General features: G+C 32.4%; 1 protein-coding gene across 2 annotated transcripts; it reads right to left on the minus strand.

Moving 5' to 3' along the window:
- Nucleotides 3,437-8,485, minus strand: LOC109350305 (cleavage and polyadenylation specificity factor subunit CG7185-like). 2 transcript variants are annotated; one of them, XM_019591523.1, is made up of 3 exons: nucleotides 7,771-8,485; nucleotides 6,065-7,716; nucleotides 3,437-3,967 (listed from the first exon to the last, which is right to left on the minus strand). In XM_019591523.1, exons 1-2 carry the CDS (start codon nucleotides 8,351-8,353, stop codon nucleotides 6,263-6,265), a joined length of 2,037 nt encoding a protein of 678 aa, XP_019447068.1. In that variant the 5' UTR covers nucleotides 8,354-8,485; the 3' UTR covers nucleotides 3,437-3,967; nucleotides 6,065-6,262. The 2 variants fall into 2 exon arrangements, with proteins under 2 accessions (XP_019447068.1, XP_019447067.1); XM_019591522.1 differs by having other exon boundaries at nucleotides 6,065-8,485.

The following is a 13,568-nucleotide window of genomic DNA, read 5'->3' on the forward strand; positions in this document are numbered from 1 at the left end:
TATCACATGTATATCATATATATTACATATATGTTAACTTTATTTATTTATATATATATATATATATATATATATATATATATTACATATTTCATAACGTAATAATATATATTAATATATATATATATATAATGTTAACGGTAAATGTAATGTAATAATATATTTTACATACATGTATAATGTTAACAGTAAATATATGTTTCAAAAACACATATAAGTGTCTGTAGAATATATAAATTTTTTGAAGAACATAGTGCATTGTTTATGTTCTGCTTTTCACATTCTCCAAAATATAGCACAATAGTAACAACATAATAACAATAACAAAATATATCTAAATATATTGCAGTGAAACAGTTTCAGCACAGTGTTACTTAAAATGAGAACAGGAAAGGCTATATAAAGTCACGTTCTACTCTGAAGTGCAAGTGCAATATATAGTAGAATAACATAGTGCCAAATAGAAACATATATAACACAAATTGTCATTGTTGTATATTTATTTTCATCAAGCGGAAATAATATATTTGAGTTCACTAAACATTGGATTGAATCATTCTTAATGAAAAACTATAAGTTCTTAAACATAGTGACTCTGATACCACATGTAAACTTTATTGGGAAACTATATGTAAATGGATCTTAAGAAATCATAATTTTCACATCATAAGAATAGTTATAGATTACCTCTATCTATGGCGACATGATCCTCATCTCTTTATATGTTGTGTGTTGTTCTTTGTCAATAGAGAAACTTTTTTATCTCTTTCCCTTTCTTTTTATGCTCTTCCTTATTGATGGCTATTGGCTAATAGAGCAACATTTATGGCAGAGATTGAGACTATGTTTAAAGTCTTTTTCTGATAAGTATAGTGTTTCCGTCAAAAACTATATATAGACTCTTTTCCAAGAGTCTTACCATTTCATTCACAACTCTTCAATTCAAGAGCTATACTTATTCAAAACAAAATAGTATACTCTTTAATATCACAAGAGGCATTCTTACATGGACACCTTATACCATATAACCCAACTTTGATAGGAAAATGGAGAAATCCTATAAACAGTCGCATTTTTTTGGGTTTTGCATCAATGTTTATATATTCGGACAAGCCATTTGAAATGATTTGGTCGCTGTTTAACCCAAACAGGTAGGTGCAAGTAGAATTTCTAGGAAAACTTGATTTTATAATTTGGAAAAAAAACGAAATTCGAACCTGCTTTTCAAATATGAAGGTGGGGTGGTCTTGGATTGAGACTATTTGCTTGGCTCTCGAACAGGAATATGTTCTGATATAATAGTTAAATAATTTACATTATAATAATAATTAAATTATAAAAAAATTAACCTCACATATTTTGTAAAAACTGTGATTTAATTCTTAATTTTTGTGAAATTCCATTAGATTATGTTTGATACGATTTATGTACAAAAAGCATATATAAATGAATATGATTTTATAAAAGAATGTTGGGGTTAGAATACAACATTTTCTAATTCAATGATGGATTGGCAAAATCCACCCCCACCCGATTGTCATGTTTAAACACAACATTTTCTAATTCAGACTTCTTAAAATGGATAATCCTTCACACTCTCCCAAAATACTTTATGGTTGACATGTAAATAACATGTGATCAACACCTTTTCCTGCAACAAATCCGATTGATAAAAATAAGAATAAAATTAAATAAATATATTGTTTGGTTCCTTAAATATATTAATTTCTTATAAAAAAAATTCTATTTTAGTTTCTAATCCTCATCCCTTAGCATGGTGAGAAAACTACTCTGGTATCTTGATCATGGTTATTTGCCTTTGAATTAATTCCTTATATTACATAATAACCAGTATGCAAATGTTGTGCTAAAAATGAAGTCCAATTAAGATATTGTACTATGATATCCTGAATTTTTTCCCGAGTACATTTTCATTGGAAAGGTGAGAGACTAGTCTTGTGGGTAAATCAGGCACCTAACAATCAATACTATTGCTCACACGTCATCAGGGATCAAACCCAAAACCACAAATTGATGTGATTCAAGTTGCTTGCACTTGGACGGGTGGATTACTTAGTATAGAATCATACCCCATAAGTAGAGAGACTGTTTTCGGTTGTCCATTACCTTGTGTGATAACATTGCTCTTTTGGTTTACGTGTAGATTAATGTGCACAACGGGTTTTGTACACATCCATGCACAGGGTCGGATGACTCTAAATGATAGACTTACCTAGATTTATGAATAACTTCGAGTGTTATTTTAATTTAGTTTTCATCCCTTCATTTAAAAATGCTAAACTGAGTGCATTAACCACCACCCACATTGTCCGAGCTTAACCGTCATGATCGAAAACACTCTCAAGGAGACATAACCAACCACAAAACTTAAAACAGTATAAGATGCACTGATATCCTAGACATCTCAAATATACTTGCTCAACTTATCAACCAGAGTTGATCAACATGATTATCCTTGGTCAAGTATTATCAAACCGAGTGCTGCAGTCCAATAAACAGACCCTTCAAGTTTGTCAAGGGTCTTCAATTCTAAAGCCACAACCAAAACAAGTTCTGTATGAGATAACTTGAATTCAACAACTAAAAAATACACATACTATTTCACAATTAAAAAATATACTATTTCACAACTCAAAAATACACACTACTCACAACTCAAAAATACACATACTACTCACAACTCAAAAATACAAATACTATTCACAACATCATCATGCCAAGATGCATAAATCTGTATAACAACTAACCAAGGATGGAGAACAAGCAAAAAAAAAAAAATAGCAACAGATTTTATTGCATATTTTTATAATGGTAAGGGGTAGTAAAAGGTCTAATTTCAATGGATCCATTAGCAGATATCCTAATTTTTGGAAGGAAAAAAAGTACTACATAGATTTTTCTATGAAAACATATATTGACAGACTGTAAAATTGTTTATCAATATATCATCCACTATTCATAAATTAATTATTGACTTTTAAATAAAGGAGGGAATCCACTTACGCCTAAACTTACTCCACATCCTAGCCATCAATTCTACGAAAATTCAATGGTTTGAATTAGTAAGAAAATCTAAACCATTAGATTTCCCTAGAATTAATGGTTAGGATGAAAAGTAAATTTTAAAATTTACTCTTATGAGTAAATGTATCCCCACTATTAAATAAAAGCAATATACATGAATGAATGATGAATGATACCCTGATTAGTAAACAAAACTTTATAATAATGCTGCATTGAATATTCATCTCTTTTTCTACACAGCATTCATTTCAGTTGAGTGGATAAGTGTAACATGTTCAGAGGTACTAAAAAAAACTTCACCAATCAACAAGAGGCAATACCATCATAGTTACAAGATAGGCCTTCAAATTTCAACAGTTGGATACCATTTGAATAGATATAAATAAGACCATAAAACAAAACTGGAGATGCATTGTACCTTCATCAGAAAAGTGAATCTCAATATATACATGATATACAATTCTCCAGCTTTGAATGATTACAGTATTTGAATGGTTAGCTCTCTACATCATACAACAAATTTGCATGCGGATCGGTATACTAACAAAATTGTAGGAATAAAACAGCAAAACAAAAAAAACGATGGGAAAAAATGATACAACAGTGACCCAATCAGAAAAGGCACAGCATCAAGATCTTCTGCTAAATCCTAGTACATCATTCAAACATAAAATTCTAAACAGTCTGCAACAATTTCAGACTTCAGCAAAGTTAAACCCATTACATCAACAATGTTGGTTTAGTCGTGTATGATAATAACAATCATAAATTCAAATCAAAAGATAATAGCTTCATAGAAAATGTTCCAGTTCTCAATGTATGAAAAGGATTTCCATGACTTGGCTCTCTAATATTGAAGCACTTGATCCCCAAAGCAACCCAGAGATTGAATGAACAGTTTCTTCCCTCAAAACAAGTGTCCCTGCGGAACACATGTCCATAACAATAATAGTTGCAATTTAGAATGCATTAGCATAAAGAAAAAGAAATAGTAGGTTTAACTCATAAAAGGAAAAGTAATGCAAATCTAAAATTCAGTTTAGCAGCAGATTAGAAATGTTATAAGTTTTGGAGTGCGAGAGTACACCAAAATGAATAAACACTACAACGCAAACTAAACCTTTTTTTATCACCGGAAGAGTAAGAGTTTAAGACAATAGAAAAGCACAAAACTTGAAGTTTTCTGAGAAATATTAATAGGAATAGAATAATTCAAGAAAATCCCTAACCCAGGCATTTAACCCGCCACTATTTCTGCACATTTATGACTCCAAAGAATGATGAAATTTATCAACACTTTTCCATATCCACATCCTGTGATCCTTTTTCAGCTTAGGTATTTCTTAAATGAGCAACTTATGTCTCAAACAAATACCTAAACAAAAAGTATTCTAATATATATTACATTTAAGAAGTAAGCATATGCATTTTTCTCGGTAAACAAAAATATTTGAGGGGAAAATGAGATATACCAATTCCAAAAAGCTATGCAAAGACACTTTATTTAAAGCTTGAGGGTGTTTACATAACATATGCTTACCTAAACAAAAAGTATTCTAATATATATTACATTTAAGAAGTAATCGGATGTATTTTTTTTGGTAAACTAAAATATTTAAAGGGAAATGAAATTTATCAACTACATAAAACTATGCAAAGACACTTTATTTAAAGCTTGAGGATGTTTATATAACATGTTTATCACAATCATATTTTTTTCCACTAAACAAATGTGCCCAGTAATATATGGAACTACAGATTACAGAAGATAAATACAACAGCCATTAAAATAGGATGTTGATATGGTCACATATTGATCGAGTGTAGATTCACACATATTTGAGCATCACAGTAACACTATCAATGAAAGGGGAAGTGGAAGGGAATAACAACTATACTTAAATGTCTGGCAAAGTTGTTGCTGCATGTAGGATTTTGAGATAATCACGTTCAACAATTCCACATCTACCACATACAATAGCATCATATTAACAAGTTATGTTATCAACAAGAGGGAAAGTGGGAGATGGGATGGCAACTCTAATGAATAGGCTGGCAGGCAAACTTCTTACAAGCATGCACATACAGAAGCTACATAACCAGAATAACGCATTGCCAACTCCAGGTTATGATCCCTTTAGTTTCCTTAATTAAAAGTAGAAAACTTTTGAGAACAGTAAAATATTGAGCAGATGAAATACAGCTTTTCAGTTCAACCTGAAATCAATAATCAAACAGCCAAGTGGCCTTAAATCTAAACCAAAAGACACACTCAGCCTTTAACAAATCAGCAAAAATAATCATATTTACTCTGTCAACCATGGCATCAAAATAGCTGAGGGAGGAAATCAATAGTCTCTCATATTGGAGATCACATGCAAAAATAGTACTATGAAGAATAGTGAACTAGCACAACACCTGCTCATATGCAGACTTTGGAAAATGACAATACAATCCAAATGCAAGCAGAATGTTAAGCAAGGTTGACAAGTAGAACAAAAAAGAGCACATATAAGCAAAAGCAATACTAAAAGTGCAATTTATCAGCATGATGGAAAGGGAATTTGAAGTTAAAATAATAATAAATAACTTGATATTTATTTCTTACTGAATCTATAAATTAGATATTGACATGCTGATTCACCGCATAAGTCATATGTTAGAATATTCTAGATCACAAACAAATCTACTCCATCAAAACCCAGTAAATAGTAGTCTTCTTTATCTTCTTGTCATTTATAGTTATAACCAAGAAAAGTCAGCAGTAGTCTTCTCTAGGTTGTTGGTCATCTACAATTAAACCAAGCCTCGGCTTACAATTAGTTCTGTACCAATGGAAAGGTCACCAAAACACAGAGCGTGCTTTCAGCATTATTCATCACAATAAGCACAGCAGGCAGGCATCAAAAACCAAATAAATGCATACATAAATACATATATACATGTGCTTGTAAACTGTAAGTTGTAACTGTATGAAACAAATAAACAAGACAACAAAGAATCTAAGTCTTGAACTAACCTTTCTCATAGAAGATTAAAACCATGCTCTTCACAAGAAGCATTAGAACAAATGATTGAAATAGAACTGCTCAACAAATTCTGGATCAGAGGAGCACAACTAAAGAATCCAAACAACCATGACAAATCCTGATTTTTTTAGTTACTGTTCTCTCCATCCTCAATGGAAGGTATTAAGATGATTAAAAGACAACATAAGTTACTCAGAGGTAAGCCGCCTCCTTTTCCCATAATCAGCATCTCTTGGCCTAGAATGGTGTTCCTCCTCCTGTGGTAATCGTGATTTGCTGTGAGTCCTTGATGACCGTCCCCGTTCAACCTCATCTTCATGGCCAGCTTCGCGGTCTCTGTACCTATGATGATCTGCATATCTGTCTCTATCATCCCTGTACCTGTCACGCTCACGGTCACGTTCCCTTTCGCGGTCACGATCACGGTCTCTAGATCGTCCCTTATCACGTTCACGGTCCCTGTCACGTTCTCGGCCCACTTCTCTATCATCATGATGCCTTTTCTCTGACCACTCATGGTCATGGCCAATATCCTTCTCTCTAGGTGCATCTCTCTCATATACTTGATCTCTATCATCCTTATACTTTCGCTCAGAAGAACCAGACCAGTCCCTTTCCGATCCTTTATCTTTCTCCCTTGTGGAATTAGGCCATCCACTTCTATCATGACTCACCTCACCATACTGATGGTCCGATGCAGCTTCCTCCCCATAGCTTGACTCTCCAGCCCCACCGCCCTGCTCTTCGCCACCCCATCCACCCATACTTGGATCCGGCCACATTCCCATATTAGGGCCATCCATACCAGATGCGGGCATCATCCCCATGCCATTCACAGGCATCCCTCTTCCAAAAAAGGCTGGATTAACATGAGGTGCTACTCCAGGTAAACCAACACCAGGGAATGAAGGCATCATCCCAGGGAATGGAGGTGTGGGACCACCGGGAAAGCCTCCATAGCCACCCATTCTACCCATGGGACCACCAAATGCATGATCAAAACCCTGATTCATCATTGACTGGGGATGCATCATAGGCGGGGTGCCGCCAATACCCTGTCCAAAGCCATTCCCACCATTTCCCATCATACCTCTACCACCCATCCCACCACCCCTATTCCTCATCGGATTAACAGCCCCTCTATTCCCCATCCCGGGATTATTCCCTCTTCCCCAGTTACCTCTTCCATAGCCTCCTCTATTATTTCCATCTCCACCTTGGTAGTTCCCCCCGGTAGCAATATTACTACCACCAGCAGCAGGCCCTCTATTTCCTTGTTGCTGGGGACCAGCAGCAGATTGGGTCCCCTGCTGATTCCTATTCACCTGAGCCTCTCCCATTTTCTTGACTGTATAGGGAGACGCATAAGCAACAACACATGACCTCCCATTAAATACATGCCCATTCATCCCTTCCTTACAAGCGGTTGCAGCAAAAGGTTCGAAAAACTCAACCTGGCAATACCCTTTAGATTTCCCACTGGCTTTCTCATCGAAAAACTTGACCTCCTTGACAGGCCCATACTTACAAAGCTCAGCTTCCAGCTCAGCATCAGTAGTCCACCAATGCATATCACCCACAAACAAAACAGTGCCCCCAGCAGCAGCAACACCACCACCACCAGCCACAGCAGCTGGACCGCCTCCACCAGCCACAACAGCCAGACCGCCTCCCCCAGCCACAACAGCCGCACCACCTGCAGTATTAACACCAGTAACAGCACTCACACTATTCCCAACACCATTTCCACCAACCCTAATCAGATTTCCACCACCTTGCCTCCCCAAACCCTCGTTCCCCACACTTCCAACAACTCCAACAATTGGTTGCTGCACTCCAACAATATTATCATTACCAATCTGCTCCTTAATCTGATTCAATTTCACAGATGGCTGCCCCAATTCAACCCTAATTCCACCTACGCCACCAGATCCTTGATTCTGAAACCCATTCACTCTCTCAGGAACCACACCTCCAATTCCACTACCCTCACCGCTACCACCTCCGCCGGGTAACGAAGCACCACCACCATCCTGCGAAACTGGATTCGACTGCGGCGGCGGCTTCTTGTCAGGAACGTCGTCGGTTCTTATCCCTAAATCATCGATGTTGTTGTTCTTGTTCAAGGATTGGAGGAACCCTTCGCCGACATTGACATCGTTGTAAAGGTCATCGTAATCGTCGTCTTCCTCAGCCAAAAAACCGTCGTCGGCAACGGCGGATATAGCTTCGTTACGGTGGAACTGATCCATAGGATCACCGCTCTCGCCTTCGTTCATCTTCGATTTTTTATTCGACTACGTTCCCTTTTTCAAGAAAAAAATATGATTTTTTAGGGTTTGAAGTGAGGAGTGATATCAAAACGCAACGTATCGAGAAGAGGGAGTGAGAAATCTTACCCGGGAACTAATCGAATTGTTTTTTTTCTTCTTGTTCATTCAATATTAATACTCATTTATTATTTATTTTTTAGGATCAAAAGCCCATACTCGTATACGAAAGAAAAGCCCATACTCGTATACGAAAGAAAAGCCCATATACCAAAATAAGCCCATACTTCTGTACCTAAAGAAAAGCCCATATACCAAAAAACAAGCTCATACTCGAAGAGTAATATCTTTCACGCCTATTGATCACAATGATTAATTTTCTATTTATTATTGAACCTCTAACAGAGATGACAAAAAAAAAAAACAACCCGTGACTATTCGTAAAAAAAACCATAACGGGCGAGATTGAAGAAGGAAAAGTAGGATAAACCCATAGTGCTATTATTGTTGCATAAGTAGAGGACATTGAAGAAGGAAAAGTTCCTAACAAGGTAAGGAAAAGGGATTGATAAATAATCAAGATCCTCATAGGTCTCTTCTGTTAGATTTCAAACACTAAGAAATTTGTATGTGTCAACTAGAGTTATTCATACATTTGTATGGGGCAATATCTTTTGCCACATGGTTAAGAACATACATATTACATATGGATTGTATCTCTAAGTATAAGAAAGAACTTAAAATTTTCTTATTTTGAAATTGATATATCCTTCAAAATTCAATATATTTCATTGTTCAACTTGACAAAGTTTAAATATATACAATATCATAGTGTGGAAGAACTTAATTTCATGATCTGAAAAACTAAAAATTGTAAATGAGTTTAAAAATTGACGAGTTAATAGGTTGAATGTTTGGCCCTCATTAGCATTACACATATCAATAGAATCAGAATCGTTGTGTTCTTTTTCATAACATAATATTATTAAGTTTAAAAATATTTGCATCAACAACTTAATAACTCATTGAATTGGATTATAAATATTTTTACTTGGAATTAAACTCAAAACATACTCATTTATTTGATTAATAATTTCAATAGTTGATTCAAGTATTGTCTTTGTTTATAAAAACTTTTCATTTTTTTAGTGATATTATATATTTGGATAAGTACTTTGAACTATGACATCTATTGAATTATCAAAATTAACAAATGTATACGTCATTAGATAGGGAATTATGTAGCTATGAGAATTGTAAAGAAAAATAAATAATATAACCCCAACTTATACAAATCAATGTTATTATATAATTTTTTTAAAGCGAGTATGTACAATTACTAATGGCTTATTATAATATTTTAAAATTGTAATATTGTCTTGATTATATGTTTTCATCTGTACAATTTTCACACAAAAATATTTTAATGATCTGCAAGGAATGATAGATGACACATAAAATAATTAAATGATATTAACTAAGAACATTTTAAAATATATTTAAATGTGTAATTATTACATATTCCATTTACTATATTTAAAATATCTTTTCAAAGTTTGATAACAACTTTAATACATAATTTTAAAGTAGAAACTAAATCATCATAATTAATGCAAATAATTCCTTAATTATAGGAAAAGAAGCATTTGAGAACTATCAAGTTTTCTTTTTAATTAGTATTAAAAATGATTAATTCTATGAAATAAATTAAATATCATCAAATTTCCTAATTAATTGAAATATCATATTTCATTCTATTAATAATACGATTGGATTCTTGGTATTAACGCACTTTAATGATATTAAATGAGAACTTTTAAGATCTATTTAAATAATTAATATTAAACATTGTTATTTTTATGAAATAAATTCACGTATCATTTTTTAGTCAGACAGAATAACAGCAAATTTCCTTATTAATTGTAATATAATAACTCATTCTTTCTAATAATAATACGACTAGATTTATGCTATTTAAGTTTCAAAAAATGATTAAATAATATTAATTGAGAATGTTTTAAGATATATTTAAATGCATAATTACTACATATTTCATTTACTATTTTTAAAATGTTTTTTCAAAGTTTCATAACAAATTTAAAATATCATTTCTAAATAGAAACAAAATCATCATTTTTTATCTACAGTGGTTAGAATGTTAGTATTTTTTGTGGGGATACTCGAACCTTCAATCTCCTTCACTCAAACTCTAATCATCAAACTACCTTATATATAATACATTTTTTATTTTCTTAAATTTGCTATGGCTGAGGCATGAACCCACAACATCCTTCTGTTAGGTATCAGTGGCAGAATACACCTAGAAGGGGGTTGAAAATGTGTGGCGGAGCTCAAGTTCCACTTTTTGGGTTTTTGCGCACTTGCTAAAAAATGTTCAGTTAATTGATTAACTAGTGGGCTTAATCGATTAAATCAAAACAAAATGATCAGATCAGCAACTTACACAGTTATTAACCAACACACAGGCATATATACAACATATATTTTTATGCAAGATTGACAAGAACATAGCAAAGTATAAACATGCAAAATATCAGCTTCAAACTCGAATCAAAACATCTTGAAATATAAAAGAGAAAAGGATAGAAAAGATTGCGCTGAGATTTTATCCTGGTTCGTTTTGCTGTCCACTGCAAAACTACATCCACTCCTCCCCTCTGATCTGGGAGATTTTCCTTCTTCACTATAGAACACAATGTACATTACATACACGCTTCCAATTACAAGACTCGAACGCTCCTTTCTTGGAACACAAAGAACTTCGTCACCCTTGATTTGACCTTTCCCAAAACCGCCTCCAAGAAAACATTTCTTACCGCGATTCGGCTTCAGCCAAGGTATCACTCTTTATCCTAAGACCTCAAAGTCTTTGTGTGAAGAACACCTTACCTAACCGCAACTAGGATTTTCCCAATCCTTGAATAACAATGCTTTGAGTTATGAATGAGTACTTAATACTCGGATATTACAATAAAGATCAAAGACTAAAACCTAAGCAAGAACTCACAAGACTTCCTAGTCTAATATGAATGTACATGTATGAGGTTTCTGAAAATATGCAATCATAAAAAAACTATCTCTTTTTCTTTCCAAGAAACACAAGAATGATGCAAGAAAGCTTTTCAAAGAAACATGCAATATGAATGTGAAAACTAAAAGCCTTAGCATGATCAGTCTTTCTCCTAATGCAATACTCTCTAATAGTTTCTAACAATGATGATCAATTCTGTTTTCTATATATTTTTCACTCTTAGCCATTTCTGCAATTTGCCAGAATTTATACAAAATAGATTTTGCCTCTAAAAACAGTTTTTTCAGTTATGCAGTTGGAACAGCAGAAAACAGACACGTTAATTGATTAAGTCATGGGGTTAATCAATTAACTAGTGTAACATGATTAAAACAAAAAATAGTTGAGTTAATCGATTAAGTTACCACATTAATCGATTAACCAATATGTTAAAACACATGATTCAAAATGCAAACTACTGATATGTTATGCTTAACTCCTATACATGTTTTAGTAATTATATTAAGCCTAATATGCACATATAACATGTATGATATACATGAACATATAATACACTAGATGATATCTCATTTTAGTGGATTAATTACTTTATTAAGTCTTGTGAGACTCACACCTAGGTTTACCTAACCTAGACTCAATATCTATGGCAAGCATCTTAGACTTCTAAAACGATAATAAAGAATTATAACCTAAGTCTAATAAGTCGCCACTTGAGCCCTAGGCATGTTAATTGTTGAGCCATCTTCAAGCTTTAATTAACTCCTTGTCTTCATCAAAACATAGGCAAAACATTGCTGATGCAATCCTTGACGCTGTGCACTTTCACCCTCATTTTATTTCTTAAACTTTTTCACCTTAATCATACTACCACCTTATGACACCCAATCATCGTTATATATTTGTTAGTATTCATTAATTGTGTCATATATTCCATAATTGTTACGAAGATTTCATATATATTCCATAATTGTTATCATAATTTACTGTTATAGTTTTTAATCTTCTTAATATACTATCATTAATATTTTGTTTATGTTATATTTCATATTGTTACTATTATAATATATCAATTGTAAAATATAATTATAAATTTCTTAATTATATTATATGTTCTATAATTGTTATGAAGATTTCATAGATATTTCATAATTAGAATTGCTTAAAATTTTAAAATCATAAAGAATTTAAACAAAATATATTTTCCATTGTTACTATTATAATATTGCAATTGTAAAATATAATTATAAATTCTTTGTATACTCCTTAATTATATTATATATTCCATAATTGTTACGAAGATTCCTTATATATTCCTTAATTTAGTTGTTCTTTCTGATAGGTCTTGATTTATGTTGCTAATTGATTCTTTTCATTTTATAACTGATCCGCAAATTTATATACTATTTTAGTAACTAATACAAGAAATTCCAACTATTATATTTCTTCATTAGTTTTGAACCATATGTTATAATTCTACCAATTTATATCCATGATGAGCATTACTTAAAATTTGGAAATCATAAATAATTTAAATAAAATATAAATCAAATCAATTGGTTATTACAATCAAAATTCATTATTTATATTTCTGCAAATTTATCTCCATAATGAGGAATGTCTATTGGAAACCATATATAATTTAAATAAATATAAATCAAATAAAAATAGAGATATTATTATTCTCTATTTATGGGAATGCCAAAAAATCCATAAGCAAAGAATAAATATATTATATTGTGTTGTTTATAGCTCAAATAATACAAATTTTTAAGCAAAGTAGCAGTGTACCCGTGCACTTGCACGAGTCACTTCTTTGTTTATGCATAATGCAAATATAATATACATATATTTTATAATATCAATAAATCATGTATTGAAACATTATATTTCCCATTCATATAGGTGCAATATTAACATTGATTTTTGAGTGTATATGTAGAATATTAACAATTATAAATGCGTTTGTATAAGCATTTATTTGTTGAAAGTGTGATTATAGAAAATATTTGATTCTTAAATAACTCAATAAATAAAATTCAAATTGTATTGGATAATATCTCACCTCTATATTCTCTATATAAAATTATAAATATAAGGAGTTATTTTTGCATCATACTTTTTGTGATTACGTTTATAAGTATCATATAAAGTCATAAAGATTTTTTAGCATAT

The sequence above is a fragment of the Lupinus angustifolius genome, chromosome LG06 (assembly GCF_001865875.1).
Source record: "Lupinus angustifolius cultivar Tanjil chromosome LG06, LupAngTanjil_v1.0, whole genome shotgun sequence".
NCBI lineage: Eukaryota > Viridiplantae > Streptophyta > Magnoliopsida > Fabales > Fabaceae > Lupinus > Lupinus angustifolius.